The sequence below is a fragment of the Rosa rugosa genome, chromosome 2 (assembly GCF_958449725.1).
Source record: "Rosa rugosa chromosome 2, drRosRugo1.1, whole genome shotgun sequence".
NCBI lineage: Eukaryota > Viridiplantae > Streptophyta > Magnoliopsida > Rosales > Rosaceae > Rosa > Rosa rugosa.
Genome location: NC_084821.1, coordinates 13,645,303 through 13,665,138, shown reverse-complemented (window position 1 = coordinate 13,665,138; position 19,836 = coordinate 13,645,303). Strand labels below are relative to the sequence as shown.

General features: G+C 38.8%; 3 protein-coding genes across 6 annotated transcripts; 2 read left to right on the top strand and 1 right to left on the bottom strand.

Moving 5' to 3' along the window:
• Positions 1-356: 356 nt before the first annotated feature.
• On the bottom strand, positions 357-5,032 carry LOC133732214 (transcription initiation factor IIA large subunit-like). The gene is made up of 11 exons (XM_062159712.1): positions 4,667-5,032; positions 4,246-4,410; positions 3,970-4,149; positions 3,261-3,312; positions 3,128-3,186; positions 2,781-2,906; positions 1,918-2,046; positions 1,477-1,540; positions 1,187-1,350; positions 938-1,021; positions 357-846 (listed from the first exon to the last, which is right to left on the bottom strand). Exons 1-11 carry the CDS (start codon positions 4,775-4,777, stop codon positions 823-825), a joined length of 1,158 nt encoding a protein of 385 aa, XP_062015696.1. The 5' UTR covers positions 4,778-5,032; the 3' UTR covers positions 357-822.
• A 3,008-nt stretch (positions 5,033-8,040) lies between these two features.
• Positions 8,041-13,790, top strand: LOC133732349 (uncharacterized). Of its 4 annotated transcripts, none has more exons than XM_062159887.1 (14): positions 8,041-8,299; positions 8,453-8,542; positions 8,696-8,818; positions 9,072-9,239; positions 9,322-9,396; positions 9,533-9,669; positions 9,938-9,988; positions 10,312-11,055; positions 11,312-11,494; positions 11,616-11,747; positions 11,848-12,051; positions 12,150-13,004; positions 13,285-13,320; positions 13,507-13,790. In XM_062159887.1, exons 1-12 carry the CDS (start codon positions 8,279-8,281, stop codon positions 12,772-12,774), a joined length of 2,553 nt encoding a protein of 850 aa, XP_062015871.1. In that variant the 5' UTR covers positions 8,041-8,278; the 3' UTR covers positions 12,775-13,004; positions 13,285-13,320; positions 13,507-13,790. The 4 variants fall into 4 exon arrangements, with proteins under 4 accessions (XP_062015871.1, XP_062015870.1, XP_062015869.1 ...); XM_062159886.1 differs by having other exon boundaries at positions 13,499-13,790; XM_062159885.1 differs by having other exon boundaries at positions 13,257-13,320.
• Positions 13,791-15,269: 1,479 nt separating this feature from the next.
• On the top strand, positions 15,270-18,089 carry LOC133732350 (protein PLASTID TRANSCRIPTIONALLY ACTIVE 16, chloroplastic). Its single transcript, XM_062159888.1, has 5 exons — positions 15,270-15,944; positions 16,391-16,843; positions 16,958-17,026; positions 17,306-17,364; positions 17,482-18,089. Exons 1-5 carry the CDS (start codon positions 15,495-15,497, stop codon positions 18,002-18,004), a joined length of 1,554 nt encoding a protein of 517 aa, XP_062015872.1. The 5' UTR covers positions 15,270-15,494; the 3' UTR covers positions 18,005-18,089.
• Positions 18,090-19,836: the final 1,747 nt, after the last annotated feature.

The following is a 19,836-nucleotide window of genomic DNA, read 5'->3' as shown; positions in this document are numbered from 1 at the left end:
GTCTGTAATGATCTGTGTTGATCGATTTTTGTTTGTGCTTGTTTTTTGATGCTACGACCTTAAATTGGCAAATGTATGAAGGCCTGTCTTCAATATATATCGTGTATCGGTGAACTTTTTTGAATCTAAAGACCACTCCAGATAACTACAATATAAGGTAATTCAAGTATTGAAGCATAAAAGGGAGAGCTAATCACTCTAATTTTAGTTTCATTACACATACCAGACTTCATAGTACCTAATCTGCTTCACCTCAACTGTTATCTAAACATTTATAAGATGAAAAGTATGTCTTGGTCCAAAACTTCAAATGTGCACGTCCATGGACTATCTAATAAATCTGAACATTTCAGAAATCAGTAAATATATATAGAAATTTATTAAACTAACCACGACATTTCAGAATATATGGTTTCAGTAGGTTTGGAAACTCCATAAACCACAGCTACATCACCGATACAAACTATCATTATCTAGAATGCCTAGTTACTAAACAATGCAATTCTTAAATTAAACCAATAAATCCAAGTATACAAAGTCAATGGAATCACATTCCATTGCAGAATATTTAAACTTCAGAAACGCGCCTCAGTAGCCCTCCCATTGTAAAGGCCGAAAAAAAATTCATCCTTTATGTACAAAGGCCAACATCATCGGTCCCAATCTTAAAAAGATATCTAGAATGTTTCTCTTCCCCTCATAGCTTTCATAATTAAGTTCATAAAGAAAAATTACAAAACACCAATGGGCCAATGGTAACTGTGGACTTGCTCTGCTAATGCAACAGCCGCTGATTGCCAGAATAGACATTTCTCCAACTAATCAGAAGTCGAATTCTCCGGTCGCCTGCAATGAGTATTTAAAAGTGAACTCATGAGCGTTAGAAAAGGAGCAAAAAGCATGCAAGAACATCAATTCTTTAAAGCGAACACTTCACCTTATTAAAAAGGACATCCTTGTTGTTTATGTGCATAATGCCATCCTTCAGTGTGCACTTCCACCTGCTCTTGGTGCGTGTCACCTATCAAACCAAAAACATGAGAAGAATAAACATATTGCAGCAGCACACCAGATGTGATCTGATTTGAGAATACAAACCAGATACATGTAAAGAAATTTAAGTATTTTCCATTATACATCAGAAAAGGAAAATATCAATTGGGGGGGGGGGGGGAGAGAAAGAGACCTTGTCAAACTGAGCCAATACCAAATGCTGTGTGTTCAATTCCTCTCCTTGGTCCACATCATCCAGATCATCATCGTCATTTTCATTCAATGGGGGCTCATCGTCCTCATCATCATCTCCAACATCATTCTGAACAACAGGAGCTGGAGTGCTGACTGGTACATCTGGAGTATAAATAAATCATATGAGAAGAAGCAGAGACAAATTTTAACAAACAAAAGTTATCCTTGTAGAAAATATTCTAACATAATCATGATGTTCAAAACTGTATCACAATGATTCACAATTACCATTGGGAGCTGGTGTGTTGGCAATGTTGTAGTCTTCATTGAAAACTCCTTGATAATTGTATATCTGTATAAGCATCATTTAGTGGGTCAACAAATATTTTCACTTTAGGGAGAGAGAAAAGGAGAGACAGGAACACTCAGTCTTTAGATTCCAAGCAGGATAAGTATGTTCTTTAAAGATCCGGAGTTCATACTTCAAAGAAGTTAGATCATCAAGATAATTGTTCAAAAACTAAAAGCTTTAACCGGTCAGAATTCAATATCTGAACAAGCTGCTTAACCTAACAAATTTGATACCACTCTGAACCTCATTTACCCAAAGTAAATACCAATATACATGTGTATGTGTCAGACATCATCAAGTCCAGGCATTATTGCTGACACACAATAAAAAGAAGCATAATTATGTGCTACATGCAGAATTTTAAGAACTGTCTTTACATTGGGAGTAGAAAGCTCTTCATAGGGATCAGGGATGGGCCCATCGAGTTGAGGAATCTTGGGTGCACAAGCAGACATCTTACCATACGCACGTCCACCACCACCAATAGAAGTGCTCCCTCCACAAATCTGAAAGATCAGTAACATAATGTGATTCAGAGATTTGTCTGAAATCAATAAAGATAATGTGGCATATCAAGGACTCATGCTGGTCTAGAAGAGATCAGCAAGCTTACTGCTTGAACTAGAGAAGAAGCAAAAAAATACAGAAAGTTAACATCAAAGAAAACAACTGGTCCGCTTCCAATTAATGGAGAGCTTTCTACAAAGATACCAATAAACAAAGGCCAACATGAACAGAAACTATAAACTCCTAGTACATCCTAAGTAGGTTATAGAAAGAACTGCCCCACTTCCAATGAATTAGTACAAACAAAACACACATATACTTAACATCGGAGAAAACAACTGGTCCACCACCAATGACTGTTGGCATATGGCAACAGCCAAAAGATGCCAAAAAAAGAAGGCCTATATGAGCAGAAACAATACTTCACTCTAAGAATGTTATGGAGAGAAGAAAACAAGATACAATCAGTACAAGACTCTTTGGACCAAACCAAATGAAGCAAACAAAACACTCTGTACAGAGCTCCAGATCAGTTAAGATGTATTGCACTGAAGGAACATTCCTTCCCTAACTGCTTAACAAATATGCCTTAAAGGACACACTGACTTTAAATCTATCCATCTTTCAGCACATTCCCACAAGTATATCTCTGATCTTTCCACCTTTCATCTTTCCACTTAAAACTTGATGAAGTATGGCACTTGGGCCATAAAAAAGAACAAAAGGAACAAACCTCAATCTCAAAAAGCTCAGGTATAGCATCTCCGGCTCCATCTTGCTGGGGTATAAACCCACCAGCTTGATATTGTGGGGGGATTTCTTCACGTTTTCGCTTTCCAGCAGACATTGTGAAAAAGTCCTGAAATTTCTCCAACATAATATCATTAGTTAGCTATACTAGTAACAAAATTATATCATCATAAAACAGATTGCGTGTCCTTGACAAGGATGAAGTAAAAGAAGCAATAAAAAAGAAGGTATACAAACCAAATCCATTCAGAAGATGTTTAATCATAAGTTTTTCTTCATACCCAGTTTTTCTTTCCGCAATTTCAATGTAGTAGTTATTAACAGCATTACCTGTGTCGGGGGTTGATGAGAGGTTCCTCTGTCCACCTCATCCCGCCCTTCCACGTAAGCTACACAAATAAATTGTGAATCAATACCCAACCAAGGAGGGAAAAAACTATATCCTAAATAGTATTCAACTTACCAATATTAACATCAAGTGGGGGCCGCTGAGTCATCCAAGGAGAAGGAGGTTGCTGCAGGCAAAACAAAGAATAGTTGGGTTTTCTTATACTTATCAAACAACCCAAAGAACTAAATTTAAATCTACTTTTATGGTAACTATATACGCAATGTCCTCTTCACCTTTGCATTTATATACCACTAATAAAATTATTGATATCCATGGAATATCATTCAAATTGGTAGTCATATTTACAGAAATATCAGTATTCATATTTGGGGAAACATCAGCATTCATATTACGAAAATATACGTGTAAAAATCATATAGGCCTATTTTAGGGAATTTTGCAGCAATTTTTAAGAACTTGAAATTTTACGCAAATTAATATTGCATGAATTGAACAAGTATGTTTCATAAACTCGTACAATCTAGGATGAATCCAGTCTGTGCTACTCTCACTCCCTGGCACATGTCATTGAAATTTGAATTCTACTATGCAGAACATGGCAGATATTCCAACTGTACATTATATAGTGAGATTTTATTCTTAAAAGTTTTCATACCAAAGATACTCCGTAGATAATTTCTTGAGTCTTGATGATTAACAGTAATCCATTCTCAATGACATATTTATTATCATTCCACCCAATATCAGTGGAGTGGCTTATTCTACGGATTTTTATTTCATCCCATGCATACAACTTAAACACGCATAATGAAGTGTTTACCATGTATGGGCTAGGTCTTCCTGGTTTCAACTCTGTATTTCCACCTGCGTTGCCGCCACCAGAATCGTCACTAGCTCCAGTAGGAATATTATAATTCTCTGCAGTTCCTGGTGTTTGACTTGGAGTTTGTGGGATGGGAGTTGGAATAGGAGTTTGCGGCATTGGAGTTTGTAACGGGGTCTGACATTCCAAAGCACCCACAACATCAACATGATGTGACAAACCAAGCAGAGATTTTCATCGCAAATACAGAAAATCACACGAAAAAGAACTCACTGGAGGGAAGAGTAAATCAGCAGTAGGAGTTTCATACTCCTCAGTCCCCTCATACGGTACGTTGAGATCATGAACTGGAGTAACACCAGGTGTGGGCTTTGCAGCCGCAGACCTCTCAATCGGAGCATTTACAACACCAGCTTGCATCATCTTCGCCTCCCAAGTCTGAGATTTACCCCAAAATTTGAACAAACATCAACTAAACCATACTTACAGCGTTGCAATAAAAGCAATTAATCCCCTTAAAATCCAAAACCCTAGAAATTAACCAGATCGAGCCTCTAATAACCAGTCCGTCATATAACCCCAAATCTACAGACACAATTAATTAACCTACAGAATTTCCGATTCCGATACCAAAAACTCGAACAATCAAGACAGAAATGATGAGAAAAATGAAGATAAGGGAAATTGAAATTACTCCTTGAAGCTCCTTGAGAACTTCTTCTCCGGCGCCATTGACGAACTCTTCTTTGACCTTGTTGATGACGTCCTCGATGACACTGATGTAGACAGCGCTCGTCGTCGCCATTCTCCGATCCTCAGCCCCCGTCCGCCTCCAGATTCCCTCGTCAAGAACAAGGTAACCGAATCGGAGATTTGACCGGAAAATTGAGAGGTAAAATCGAGCCCAGCCAATCGATTAGAGTTAGGGTTTGGGTGTGGGGGGGTGTGTGAGAGTGAGAGAAGAGAGAGAGAGAGAAAGAGAAGGGCGGAGGATAGGAGCGCAGAGAGAGAGAGAGAGAGAGAAGGGCGGACGAGAAGTGCAGAATAAAGAGTGGAATATAAATAGGTTTGCATCCGATTATATGAGTGGGTTGGGCGGTGGGTAAAAAGTATATTTATATTTCTTTTTGGGTGGGGCCACGTGGCGAAATCTGCACGATTCTGACGGATTATAAATTTATATATCTGGATTTTGTACTAGGCGTAGATTTTTGTTCTTCCATGATTGTTTGGACAGTGGGGGCTAGCTGAATGAGCCTTATTTTCTTCCATTAAATTGTGGTTTTTTTTTTTCGTCCAAAAAAAATAGTGTGGTTTTTTATTTTTGTTGCAAGTTGGTTTTGATATTTTATCTTAAAAATTACGTAAATTAACAATAAGATTGAAAAAAAAATATGAAAAATAACAATAATAATGTATTGAAATTCATTAGAGAGAAATACAATTCGATATGGATTTCGATAATGCCGAAGCGTAGTGGATTACAGTGCATTGGTGATAAATGTTGGACCTCTAATCTTCTTGCTATGGGGTTTAGATCAATGGGCTGCCCCAAACTTTACTGAACTAAGGACATCACAATGAATGGTTCGTCCTTTGAGTGCTACGTCAACATTGATTGGCACCGCCTTAAATGAGATATCATTCGTGTTCACCTCATCTTGGATGTAGATTGACCCCTCCCATTATATAACATGTAATTCTCTCTAATTCAGTTTTTCTTAAGTTGGAATTTAACGGGATATGCAAGATTGGTCAATGCCTAAGGCACGAGGCAGAGGGATATGCCTCCTAGTATCACACACCAAATTTACATTTGCTTTAATGTGGGGTTCTTTTGAGACCCAATTATGAGTTTTAACTTTTAAGCATGCTCCTCAAGCTTGATACATGCATATGTATACCTCTTGGAGGGTTGGACCCCTCTTTTGTTTCAGTGGGTGACCGTGAGCCTCGCGCATACACATTATAACATGTATTTTGGTCTCCCATTGTTCAACTGATCATCAACCATCCTTAACTTGCAAAAAGGTATGTCTATCACCCAACATTCCCTTAGCGAAAATGGGAGGTTGGAATGGCAATAATCACATCTATAATGTATATTGAACCATCTATATAATGTATGTCAAACCCTTAAAATCGTAGCAGGTACCTTGAAGCCATATCAATCTCGACTGAATTCTCATATATGAAGAAGAGGGGTCTTCCAGTCAAAAACTTCTTTAAGTTGAAACCTAAGATATCTCTTGAAAGAAAAGTATCATCACTTACAGCAACAAAGAAGACTACCTTGTAAATCTTAGTTTGAGTGTGGTATTACGATATCCACATGGTTTAATTTGAGTAAGGGTGTCCCTATAGGCTTTAGCTCAATCCATTGATTCCCCTTGATATGCCCTGTTATGAATCAAACCATTCATATTAGAGTATAGGCCTCGTTTGGTTCACGGAAAGGAAAGTAATTCATTTATCTTTCTCATGGGGATGGAAATGAGATTTCCCAACAATTTTCCATTCCGATGTTTGGTAACGTAAGGAAAATTATCAGGAAAGTTGTTAAAAAGTTTGTAAATAATGTAATAAAATAATATGTTGTGAGTAATAAATGCAAGGAAAGAATGAGGGAAAGTGATTCATTTGGGGTTTGGAAGGAACCACTTTCCTCTTTATTTTCTCTTCCTTCAAGAAATAATTTCCTTTCCTTTTGCATTCCAAACGCAGGAAATGAACAAGTTTCCTTTCCTGATGCTTATTTTTCGCGAACCAAATGTGGCCATAGAGATTTGTACTTCTACCTTTCAAGTTTGTCTTTATAGTATGCCTGACTTGAATAGTCAAATTGTCGATTTGAACCTAAATCGAAAGGAGATGCTATTTTAGTTTATATTATGTGGAAAGCTGGATCGATGACAAAATCATCATATTGTGAGTTCAAGATTTTATTTTATTTTATTATTTTTTTTATATCAAGAAAGAGAGATTACTCTGATCAAAAAAAAAAAAGAAAGAAAGAGAGATTACAACATAAAGTCTTGATAGCAACATCAAACTATCAAAATTATACACCGAAGAAGTCGATTGAGATAGGCCATGTTGGCAAACTCTGGAGGCTTGAAGATTATGACCCAAGAAAGCAATAGTGTCTGCACTAAAATTGGTAGAGTAACTCTAATAGCTTCCCCATATTTTGATTTTTCCTTATTTTAGAGAAAAATGAGCATTTTTCGCTCTAATAGATTCCCTATAATTATCTTTATTTTAGAGATAATGAGGAAAGAGAAAACCAAATTCCCTAAATTTACAGCAAATCTCTAAAATTTAAGGAAGAATTATGGAGATTCTATAGATTACTGTACAATTAGGAATCTGTTAGAGTTGGAGAAGAGAAAAATGCTAATGCTTTGACTTTTGCTTCCCTATAATGTAGAAATTATAGAGAAGCTGCTGGAGTTCGGGAATAAAGAACAAGAAAATTACTTCAAATAGTCTTGCTAAGTGCTTAATATCTCTGATAGTATTTTAAGAAGACACCACATGACTTTACAATAGTTATTGACACAATCAATACTAAGCTTTGAATAAACTTCAATTCATGTGTGCTTGTAATGTCTATTTATCTTACGCTATATTAAGTTATCACATCTAATACCATTAATATATTATCTCTTTCATTAAGAAAAAAAATTATTTATAAAATTTCTTATTTCGTTTGTTTACGGACTATTTTCCATTTTGCCTGTGAACTGTGATCTGTTGGTAAGTTATAATTTTAACACTGTAAAAGTCATGGATTTGATTCTTACTAATTTATGTAAAGGTGAGGTGGACTAAAAGTTTTTGTTTTTAAAAAAGAATACCATCCTCCATTTTTTTTTCTTTTCTTCAAAGAAAATAAAAAAAAATATCTATACGTTTAAAAGACAGATATTTAGTTATTTCGAAAAAAAAAAAAAAAACAGATATTTCGAGTAAATTACAGGTCACGGGTAAAGTCGTAATTCCCGTCTCACAATTAGGGCAGGGGCTAGCCGAATAGCAATAAAGTAGGCACGCACAGTTTCAGAGTCGCAGGCTTTGTGAGAGGGTACTGGATACTCGTACTAATCAGGTCTGGATTTGAGCCACAATTTCAGATTCGACCCCCTCTTTTGAGTCTTTCCAAAGCTTCACGGTAACCCAATGCCCTCATACATGCTCTGAAACTCAAAACTACACGCCTCGGTGTTTCTCTCAATCGTCTCAAACCTTCTTCTTCTTATTGATCGCCGAAATCAATCTCAGCTTCCATCGCAAATCCTAGATCATGTCGGGCGGGTTTTTTAGGGTTAGTTTGTTTGATAATTCTGAATTGCTTTTGATTCCTTGTTTTTGGATTGGATTTAATATCTGTTGTTACTCAGATCTTCTCCGAAATTCTTAATTTCGTTTGGTTTAGTATCTGATTAGGTGATGTTTTCTTCTGAATTGTGTTCATCAGGGTACTTCGGCTGATCAGGACACGAGGTTTTCTAATAAGCAAGCCAAGCTGCTGAAATCGCAAAAATTTGCACCTGAATTGGAACATTTGGTTTGTTTTCGATCCCTATTTGTTCTCCAATTTAGTTTACATTTTTGTCCCCTTATATGTTAATTAATGGGTGAGAATTGGGGTATTGGTTAACTGACAGAATCGGGTATGCGCGGTTAGTGTGATTAATTGTGTATGAATTATGTGTTTTAGGTGGACATGAGGAAGGTGAATATGGATGTGCTCCGTCCATGGATTGCTAATAGGGTAACTGAGCTTCTCGGGTTCGAAGATGAAGTTCTTATCAACTTCATTTATGGTCTTTTGGATGTGAAGGTAGTGTGATGCATAATCTGAATCGTTTTTTGTTCATGACTTCTTCTTACAAATATTTCTGTTTTGTTTTGAGTGGGCAAATTTGATCTGCTCGTTCTATACATGTGTTAGTGACTTATCCAAACGTCACTCAGTTGTCGGCCAAACTAAAGCTTATTTTTGATGATATATTGTTAAGATTTCTTGGTATGAGGGGCCATGAATTCGTGTTGTTAAATTTTTATGAATGGTACATGGTTTTTTCAATTTGCAGGAAGTGAATGGAAAGGAGATTCAAATTTCACTGACTGGATTTATGGAGAAAAATACGGTGAAGTTTATGAGAGAGCTTTGGACGCTTCTTCTCAGTGCGCAAAACAATGCCAGTGGTGTCCCTCAACAGTTCTTGGATGCCAAACAAGAGGAAGCACGAAAAAAGAAGGTCAGTATTTATTGTTGCATTGTGGTCCTAGTCTGTTGAGATAATACAGCTTTATTAAAGAAGTTGTGCAATGGATTTCCAGGAGGAGGCAGATGCAATTGAAACTCAGAGAAAGAAAGATAAGGAGACGCTTGAACTAGAGAGATTGAAGAAGATGGTAATAGCATTTTATTCATGCTGGAGTTGCATTCTCTAGACCAGGGTTTTTGGTTTTAACTTCCGTTTGTGTTTTCATGCATTCAGCTAGCTTCTGCAATTATTTGGGTTCATGCCTTTTCCTCAAACTACTGTAGGAAGGAGGGGCTGATAAGAAATCAAGCAATGCTGCTTTGGAGCCAAACTCAAATCGTGTGTCACCAAGGGCTTCAAGTGATCATCCTGATGATGAAAGAGGGAATGGCAAGAGGAATGGTGTGAAGCCAAGTAACAAGTAAGCCATTGGAATTTGTTTTACAATTCAGTAGTATTACTGCAAGTCTGCAGTCTATGACTGTCTATCTGTGTTAACACTCTGTCGGTATGTGTGGGATGTCATTCATATTGAGATAGTGTACCCACAAGTATATTTTAAATTTGTACACCAGAAGGTCATATTTTAAATTTGTACACCAGAAGGTGTGAAAGTTCTATAGCCTTTTCTTTTATTATTTTAGAGGTGATATTTTTTCCCTAAATGTTTTATGTTTAACCTTCTGCAGTGTTTCTAGATCTCCAGATTCAGCAGATTCAGATTCATCTTTGTCCCCTCGGTACTATCTCGAACCCTTTGGTGCCTTAAATCTTAAATATACTGCTCGGTTTCATTTTCTATTTTAGGTCCAGCTTCTGGGTAGTCATATTTTAGTGGTACCTGAAGTAATGCTGAGCATGCTTTGTTACTCGTTAGATGAAAAATTACACTTTTGATTTTTTTATTCAGTTTATTTTATTTTATTATCATAAATGTTCTTTTGGAAAAGGAGTCGGTTTGTTAAGTAAAGACTTAACAAGATGCATTTATAATGAGTTTCTTTTCTATACACCAATCATTTGAGTTCGGATCCTAAATTGTTGTCTCACTATAATTATACAGGTTTGGTGAACGAGACAGGTCAAGAAGTGTATCCATTTCACCAAAAGCACGAGGACGGTCCATTTCTTCTGAAAGGGGAAGGGGTTATCGCTCTCCACAAAGACGACCGATTACGCCTAGGAGGCGTTCACCTGAGGGATCACTCTCCCCAAGAGGAAGATCACCTTATTCCAGGCGAGGATCAAGATCAAAATCACCACGCAGATCGCGCTCTCCTATAGTGCGTCGAGCTCGTTCTCCCTATCATCGTAGGTCACGATCTCCTGGACGTCGCAGGTCACCTCCTCCTTTCCGAAGCCGCAGATCACCTTCACCTTTTCGAGGCCGTAGATCACCCTATCGGCGCCGAAGATCACCCTCGCCTCCCCGCCGCCGCAGATTACCCTCACCTATTCGTAATCGCAGATCACCATCACCTATCCGGCGTCGCAGATCACCTTCCCCTCTGCGGCGACGGATGTCACCTCTTGTACGGCGTCGCAGGTCCCCCTCACCTGCACGTCGCAGATCACCCTCTCCTGTTCGATCATCATATCGAAGATCTCCACGGAACAGGTATGCATCTCCAGTGCAACGGAGGTCACCAGTTCGTGGTGGCAGAAGGTCCCCACCTCTTCGACGTAGGTCTCCTTCGCCTTCTGATCGAAGTTCTTCATCTCCTATTCGGCGTGATTCCCCTTCACCAATCAGGAGAACAACAAAGCAGCAGAGATCTCCCCTGCAATCCCACCAAGAAAGAACAAGGTTTATTTTTTCACTTGATTTTGTATTAGCTGTTAGACTTTTCTTTATTTTTCTTCTCCAGCAGGTTTTTCATGTTTTTGGCTGCTTGAAAAAAGGAGATTGTGTAAGTGACATGTTATATGACAAGCTCTCCGTGCAGCGTCCCTGTTGTGGTGTCATTTAGTTCTCAGCAACTTATCTAGATTGTTTTATTTGTTTTTTTTAAGTAAGACTTTTGGACAATATTATAATTCCTAATATAAATAATCATTTACAGGTCCATTGAGAACCTGTCTCCAGCGCCACAACAATCTTCTGGTTCTGAGGGGTCACTGCAGAGGGAATCGAAGAATGGAAATGATTACCGCAAAAGAGTTGCAGCTTTGTCGCCATCACCAGAGAAGTCTCCTCCAATGTCAGAATCTCCACCAGGTGCAAGGAGTGTGAGGGAAAAGAGGAGGTATTCATCTTTGCTGCATTACTCTTTCATATAATATTATTTGCTAGTCTTCTGATGATTTTGTTATTTTAGTCTATGCTTACTATTTATTTATTTATTTATTTATTTTTGCCTCTAAAAGATTGTCCAGTCCATATGAAAGTCCTGTGAAACGACCAAGGGGGCAAATTGCTCGTTATGGTAGCTCAAGTCCTTCAAGGAAACCAAGAGAACAAAAACTTCGTCGTGACAGTCCCAAAGAAAGTGAAGAAGAGTAGGGAATAAATTATACTAGTTTCATCATTTGAAATTTTGTTTGAATTTATTTGATACTTTTAAAAGTGTTCCCAAGTAATCTGGATGTTTTGTTGTAGGGAGGATGCGGGTCACAGACCCAAGTCCTTAGAGAGAAGATCAAGAGACACATCACGGATCAGTAAGCAGATAATTTCTCCTGCTAAGATTCCTAATAAGGAAGAGTACTCTCCTGAAAGAGTAGCATCTGGTCAAAGGTTTACTGAATCTAAAAGCTATTTGGATAATACTGAAAGCAGAAACAAAGAGCAGGAAATGAAGAGGTAAACATAGCCTGTGACACGATTTATTATCACATTTATGAATTATGATTATTTGCATGATACAGTTTGAGGGTCTGATATTATAACATTTCTGACAGTGGAAAATCCTCTGGGAGGGGGTCAAATGTTCCAATTCTCTATAAAGACTCTCAGCCAGGTGAGACACAACGGGCATCAAATCCTGGTGAAGGTAAAAAAGCTGATGATAAGAACCGCTCTCATTTAAAGAATACCAAGGACAGCGAACATCGTAAACCTGGATCTTTACGCTCATCTGTTGAAATGATTGATCATAGTAATCAGAGTGGCGGTTTGGATTCTGGTTCTGAGGACAGTGACAAAGGCAGAAGCGAAGACAAGGAAAAGAGAAAGAATAAGAGATTAGAGAGGCAAGAAGTGACTTCAGATGATGATTACAGTTATGATTCTGCAATTGAGGACAGAAAGGAGGCTAAAAGGAGGAGGAAAGAGGAAAAGAGGTTGCGGAAGGAGAAGAAGCGCCGAAGACGTGAGGAGCGACGTCGCAGAAGGGAAGAACGTCGTGCAGAGAAGCAGAAATTGAAGAACTCCAGTGATGCTTCTGGTTCAGATGGTGAACATGTCACCGGAAGGGGGTTTCATTCAAGTGACAATGAAGAAGAGGCTGTTCAGAAGAAACTTGAGATTGAATTGCGCAAGAAGGCTCTCGAATCACTCAAAGCAAAAAAGGGCATCAGTCAATAAATTTGTTACTTTGTTTAAATATGCTGATGTCATTTAATCTTTTTAATCTTATCAAGTAGTAACATTTCAGATTTGTTAGGAATATATTTTCTATGAATAGTGTTTCTATGTTTTGGTTACTGTTTGATGTAGTCTGTGTTTACTGCTGGCAGCTTAAGTGGATAAATGAGGATTTCCTGAGCTATTCTCTTGAGTTCAACTTTAAGCAGACCTTGCTCCTAGATTTTCTGGTAATAATCTGTGAATTTGATTTGTTGTTTCATTGATCACATGGGTGTGAAGCTCTTAATTTGCCTTTATATATATCAATATGTATGTTGTCTGATTGGGATTTCTGAATTGGGCTTTAGTTTAAATTGATTAGGTAGACGTTCTTTATGAATGGCTCATATTCTTTGTTTCTTACGCCAAAAAGAACCTAAAGGTCTTGTGTGTTTCATTGATGCGGATTAACTAAATTTAGCTTTCTGGTTAATTGATAGATGAAATTTATGTCAACTACTTGAGCAGATCATATGCAGATTCGCATTTTGACCATTGATTCAGGTAAAGTCTTCTATGCTTTTACAGGCTCTTTTAGCGGAACAACTCAGTGTCCTAGGTGGATCCTTTCCCCATGTCTCTGTCTATGTCTCTGTCTCTGTCTTTCTCTCCATGTCTTTCTGTCTCTCTCAATCTGTATTTTGTTGCTGCTTTCTTACTTTATTTTTGTTTAAATTTTAAGGTTGGCAGCTTGAGAGTTCTTCCTGGGACTTAATTTTCTAAAATTCTCCATGGTGATTGGTTCATGGATTTTTCTGGTCCTGATGTTGATATCAGCTGTAAGGTTAACATGGATAGTATATCATGTATGTATATGAAATATTAATGCCGTGTGACGATGGAGCTTGCTTTCTTACCGGGCTCCACATCTTTTGTGAAGCATTCAACTTTGATAGAGAGAGTTTGTTGGTTGGATCATTTATAACCTTATTTACTTCATCCTCTTGCAGTATTGATGAATATTTTGATTTCAATCTACTGTTTAGATGTAGATGGTGTACCTTGCATGAATAACCTTGCAATGTATTTCTTTTCATTTTCCGTACTTGAAAATTACATCCAATTTGAGGAGTTATCACCTGGTTTTAGATAAAAACTTTTGTGCTCTATATGCCTCGACTTTAAGGTTAGTAAGTTTAGGCTGCTAGTGATAGTAATTCTTCCTCTGAATGTTGGCTGGATGTTTCTGCATATGCTTAGGCATTTGCATGTAGCAAATGATTCTCTGAGAGTTTTGTTAAAGATGTGAAACATGATCATAATCTGTTTGACATGGCTAAAGTATGCAAGTTAGGCTTGCTGACTTTGATGCTGGTTCCTTGATCAATTTCTCAATGAAGAGATGGGCAGAGAAATTGAATTTAGATAGGCATCAGCTTCCCGTTTTGTTGACTCGAGGATCGATCTATTTCTTGAGAAGTGAGGGTTGATCTATTCTTTATTTTGCCTGCTATATTTGGTGTGTTTAGACTCTAGATTTTGTATCTTATGTCACTCCTAATTCAAAAAAAAATTTTGGCATCATAAATTACTCCTATCCTCACCTGTTTTTCCTTCATTAGATGGGTTTGCTCTAGCAAAGCTTACTTCCACATGTTGTGATGTGCAATCTCTTGTATTAACTTCAAATTCTCCTTCTTCTATATTTCCGTCCTGGTTATGTTGTGGCTATCTTTGGAAACTTCTCAGTGACAAACTCGAGTTCTGTTGTAATAGCAGGTTCTCACAATTGGTTTCAATAGGAATAACATTAGTGATACATTTTTAGTTACTATCAGCATGAAATTGCTTGGTATGGGCCGGTTTCGCCCCCTCTTTTTGTTTGGAATTGTTAAAAGAGTTTCCTGAATCTTACGCGGACATGCCTTTCAAGGCTTGCTGATAATCTGGTTCATTTGTATCCGCCATTCAGCCTGGGGACCTTTACTTTCCATGAGAGATGAAAGTGAAGACTAGCTTTCATTTTGCCTTGTTTATAAATTCTCCCGGGATCCATGTACTTGCATTACTATGGTTGTCCGCAATTTTTTGTGCTTTGTTTACAAGTTTTCTGATATTGCTATATGTCTAGTGAGGTTTTGTATGCACCCCGTACTAAATACAGTGAAATTCACTCTCTTCATTTTATAATGCACATTATGTTTTTTTTTTTTTTTTAGTATCTTAAATTTTGTTTGTTTGTAACGTGGATTGTAAAACATGTGATGTTAATAAACTAAAAAAAGAAAAATAAAAGTGTGGATTATAAAATGAAGAGTGGATTTTACTCGTTTTTACTATTTACTGTGTCCATGTTTAGAAATTTCAAACCGTGGTATGGTGCGGGCTTCAGTTAGCTTGGCAATATTATCGACAGGAGCCAATATGGGCCATGCCTATCGGATTATTTATGTGGTTGCATGAGTGGATAAAATTTTGTTGAACATATAGATTTTGGTAATGCTCAAATATCTTCGTACGTCATTTTCTGGTGGTTCAACGCCCCCATTAAATTTCTCTGGTGTCCAATTTATCCGCAGTAGATAGAGTGTGCCACGTGGCACCATTTCATTTGCCTGCTCCCATACCTTCCCATCCAGAATGCCACTCACCCAGTCGAGAAGTACAGCAGTCACGATTCATGAATATGCACAAAAACTGAGTTGTGAAGGGAGAGAGATTCTGAGCGGGCAGTTTCAATGGCTGCAACTCTCACTTCCAATTCATTCGTTTTAACTTCCTCACCCAATTCAAGAGCAACAACCACTCTCAGGAACCCCCGAAGGTTCACCGTCTTTGCCAAGAAGGCTGGACCCTTCTCTACATTTCGGCTTGGCAAGTCATCAGGGGATGTTGGTTCATCGTCCTCCGACGAAGGCGAAGCCGATGACTCCAATTCAAGTCCATTCAGGTTTAATTTCGGGAAATTACCCGATGTCAAGTCTTTGATCCCCGTTGCGAGTAGGCCTTCTCTTTCATTTGGGACCTTCAGAAGCAAGGACCCTGGGACTGTGTTTGTTGCTGGTGCAACAGGGCAGGCTGGGGTTCGAATAGCACAGACCCTTCTGCGTGAAGGTTTTAGTGTGAGGGCTGGTGTGCCTGAACTGGGTGATGCCCAAGAATTGGCTCGTGTTGCTTCTAAATACAAGGTTAGCTTCTCAAACCAAACTAATGAACAATGTGAATCTGGTAACGAATATTGATGGTGGGATTAGCCTACTTTGTGCATAGAAGAAAATGAAAATCATATGAAACATGAAGAAATAAGGAAATTACCCCAATTTATCTAATTGGACCAAGTTATTATTCAAACTCTTTGCATCATACTTATCGACTGTATTACAACCATTCCCACTCTTTCACCTAGTAAAAATAGCGATATAACATTCCCCACAATTTGTTCACTTATTAAGAGGTTTTTTTCTTTGGGAAATTTTGATGATTTACTGTATTATGTAACCTCATGCAACTAGTAGGATTGATTTTTTAAGTACACTGTCATAGAAAAATTATCCAAAACGGGTACATCCTATTACATGATCGTTTTGCAGCACAAAGCCTTATACTTCAACTCCAATTTCCCTCAACACTGTAGATCCTATCAAATGAGGAATCAAAACGCCTCAATGCTGTCGGGTCTACCTTCGAAGATGCTGAAACTATCGCCAAAGCCATCGGAAATGCCAGCAAAGTTGTTGTCACAATTGGCCCCTTCGAGAATGGTCCAACGACTGAAGTCACACCATCAGACGCCTTACAAGTAATCCAAGCTGCTCAGCTCGCCGGTGTCGGTCATGTGGCCATCGTCTATGATGGGAACATAGCAGGTGCATCGACTTACAATGTAATAGATGGCATATCTTCATTCTTTAGCAACATCTTCTCGGGATCTCAGCCGTTGAGCATCACTGAATTGTTGCAAAAAGTCATTCAAACAGACGTTAGCTACACTTTCATAAAGACAAGTTTGACGGATGATTTTTCGCCCGAGAGCTCGTATAATGTTGTTGTGTCAGCTGAAGGAAACGGAGGTGCTAACGACTACAAAGTAATGTAATGTATGCAGTAATATGTAATGCTTTCATTCTCTTCATTTTACTTTCCTATTTTTGGTCATTGAAGTTTCAGTGTTTGCTGATGATAATCAACATTACACTATTAGGTAGCCAAGTCTCAGATTGCTTCCTTGGTGGCAGATGTTTTCTCAAACACTTCTGTGGCAGAAAATAAGGTACATCGTTCTTGCTCCTGCTAAGTTCAAAGTTTTTGCCTATAAAAAATGGACCGCTTTCTACTACATTTTATGATCGGATTTGACAATTTATAACCGATATGAAATCCGGGGGGTTTCGCCTTGGCCAAAGATGTGATCAACAATTTGACCGCCCTAGTGTATTGGGTATTTTTCCTTTTTCGTGGGAAGTCGAAAGCTTCATGTATTTTCCGGTTTCCAATATCTTGTTTTTGCGGTTGGCTTAACTACGAATTGGATGTTTATTTGTGACTCCAGGTTGTGGAGGTATATACTGATCCATCAGCGCCCTTGAGGCCTGTAGATCAACTTTTCAGGTACAACCAAAGTTATGAATCTATATATAGAATTGTTTCTTTATCCTTGTTAGCTAGCTGTTTAGTTTGATTGAAATTAATTATCTTAACTTTTGTGCATATTTTATTTGCCTTTAGTACAATCCCTGAGGATGGAAGAAGGAAAGCTTATGCAGAAGCGATTGCAAAGGCAAAGGCAGAAGAAGAGGCAATAATAGCTGCTGAGAGAGCTCGCAAAGCAGCCGAGGCAGCAAAGTTACTTGAAGAAGAAGTAAAGAAGCTATCCGAACAAGAAGTTCAAGCCTCAAGTTTAGCAGAAGAAGCTCAAGTAAAGGCTGAGGCTGCAGGGGCCTCATTTGATGGCCTCGTAAGCAAAGCAAAAGACTTTGGCTCAGGGCTGTCTTGGGATAAGTTTAGCTCACAACTAGCAGACACAGTTTCAAAATCCATGGAGACACCAAAAGTTCAGATTGCTACTGTAAGGGGACAGGCCAAGGCTAAGACACTGCCTCCGCTGAAAGCAGTTGCTAAGAAAGTTGCAACTCCGAAACCAAAGGAGGAGGCAAAGCCTAAATCCAAACAAACAGAGGCGAAGACTGAAGTGAGGAAGGTATTTGGTGGCTTGTTCACACAAGAGACTGTGTATGTTGATGATGATTGAAGAATGACTATCAAAGTATTATTTGTGTTTTTTGTTGTTATTAAAAGATGGTTTTATGAGTTCTACCAAGTAATAATTTTATGCACTGGTTCAAGTCTTTTCTCAGTGGATAAGGAAATTGAGCATTTGGACTGCTTACTGCAAATTTGGAAATCAGCATAGAATTTAAACATTTCAATTATGATTTATTGTACAATTATTTTTTCATATCATGATGAGAATCAAGCATGGCAGTCGACACCTACGTAAGTAATCAAGCGATGACATGCAAGTAATATTAATTTCAGAAAAAGTTAAAAGAGTAAATTTCATTTAACCTCTCTGATTATTACACCTTAAATATCTTCCTAGGAAAAATGCACATCATATCATCAAGCACAATGTGGTAAAATATGTCCGTAGTCTTTTCTTACCCCCAATCTCATGATCATTCAGACGATGGGGCATGACGAAAGCCGAGGACATCTTTGGATATTTTTTTGATCAGTATCATCACTATCACCACTAAAATGATAATATTCCGCAGCCTCAACATATGAAGAGAGGATCGGGTTGCCAGCACGGTGGTTTGAGATGAAAAGCCGAAACATATACACTTTGGAACCCACAATTTTATGTTGCATTCCGATGGGAACATTTGTTCTAGTCCTACTTCTACTATACATGCTGAAATATTTATGGACAAGTTCAAACAAACACCCCGCCATTTGATGCAGAATTCATTATTTTTAAACGACACATTCGGTTTTGTATCACAAGTGTAGAAATGACTCCTCTTTTTGGCTGGAGTCGTTTTCATCTCAACAAAGGTGGGACTGGTATTATTTTGAGACCAAAATAGCACCTGCACTCTCTAATTTGAGGGGGAGTTGGTCTCATAAATTTGAGAACCAGTGCTAATCTTGGTGCCAATTTGTTCCAAATCCAAGAGCAATCTCAAAATGAAACCGTCAGCCCCACAGAAAGTGGCTGGGTCTCCTAGAGTTATATTTGAAATCTGACGGCTGAGATTTTATTGAAATCAAAATTGAACGGCATACATTAAACCAAGCCTTATTAACTCAAATTATAGAAAAATGTATACTCGTGCGAAGAGTAAGTTTTGAAGAATTAAACTCAATTTTTCCTAATTCTTCACACCAAACATCTTCTATCTCGAGGTCAAGTGAGCAGATTTTGAATACTGAAACCTAGGGTTTCGTGTAGCAGTGCGGCGGTGTCGGTTTCGTTCACTGCCTGCCAGAGGACGTCTTCCGGTGTCGATCTCGTCTGGTGTCCGTCGGGCGTGTGTAGCGGCAGGGGTTCTTCCGGTGTCGGGTTTAAAGGCAAGGCGAGTCGGGTCTGGATTTGCGGTGCTGGTTGTGGATTTGGGCTTCGAGTCACAGGGCGGCGGAGGTCTCTAATTTTCTGCTGATTGAGCGGTGAGGCTTGACGCCGGCTGATTGGGTAACCGAAGGAGATGATTGGATCGTGAGTGGATCGGGCGGTTGTAGCGTCGACATAGGCAAGCTTTGGGCGGACGGGATGGCTGTCGTGGGTCCGTATCTAAGGAGGTCGCCGGACTGAACCAGGGGCGGCAACACCTCTGGCGGTCTTGCTAGGGTTCCGACGAGAACTGGTCTGGGTGTAGGGATGAGGGCAGTGGGAGTGGGTTGGGCCTGTTGGGTCAAGCCCACTTTCCCTCCTCTCTCTGACTTGGGCTAGTTTCACTGTTGGGCCCTGGCGAGCCCGTTTGGGGCTGGACTCAACACAATCCTATTTTGAAGCTATTCACTGCAGGGTCTGGTGGAAGGGTACACCAAGAGGTCTTAGGCCCTAAGCCAGTCAAGGCA

What these genes read in the sequence shown, in the direction of transcription:
- LOC133732214 (XM_062159712.1), bottom strand. Translation starts at nt 4,777, where the DNA reads ATGGCGACGACGAGCGCTGTCTACATCAGTGTCATCGAGGACGTCATC. An exon ending in TATTGGCTCAGTTTGACAAG is followed by an intron (nt 1,022 to 1,186) that starts GTCTCTTTCTCT and finishes TTGGTTTGATAG; the next exon opens with GTGACACGCACCAAGAGCAG. An exon ending in AGGATGTCCTTTTTAATAAG is followed by an intron (nt 847 to 937) that starts GTGAAGTGTTCG and finishes TACTCATTGCAG; the next exon opens with GCGACCGGAGAATTCGACTT.
- LOC133732349 (XM_062159887.1), top strand. Translation starts at nt 8,279, where the DNA reads ATGTCGGGCGGGTTTTTTAGG. An exon ending in CACCTGAATTGGAACATTTG is followed by an intron (nt 8,543 to 8,695) that starts GTTTGTTTTCGA and finishes TATGTGTTTTAG; the next exon opens with GTGGACATGAGGAAGGTGAA. An exon ending in TAGAGAGATTGAAGAAGATG is followed by an intron (nt 9,397 to 9,532) that starts GTAATAGCATTT and finishes AAACTACTGTAG; the next exon opens with GAAGGAGGGGCTGATAAGAA.
- LOC133732350 (XM_062159888.1), top strand. Translation starts at nt 15,495, where the DNA reads ATGGCTGCAACTCTCACTTCCAATTCATTCGTTTTAACTTCCTCACCC. An exon ending in GAGGTGCTAACGACTACAAA is followed by an intron (nt 16,844 to 16,957) that starts GTAATGTAATGT and finishes TTACACTATTAG; the next exon opens with GTAGCCAAGTCTCAGATTGC. An exon ending in CCTGTAGATCAACTTTTCAG is followed by an intron (nt 17,365 to 17,481) that starts GTACAACCAAAG and finishes ATTTGCCTTTAG; the next exon opens with TACAATCCCTGAGGATGGAA.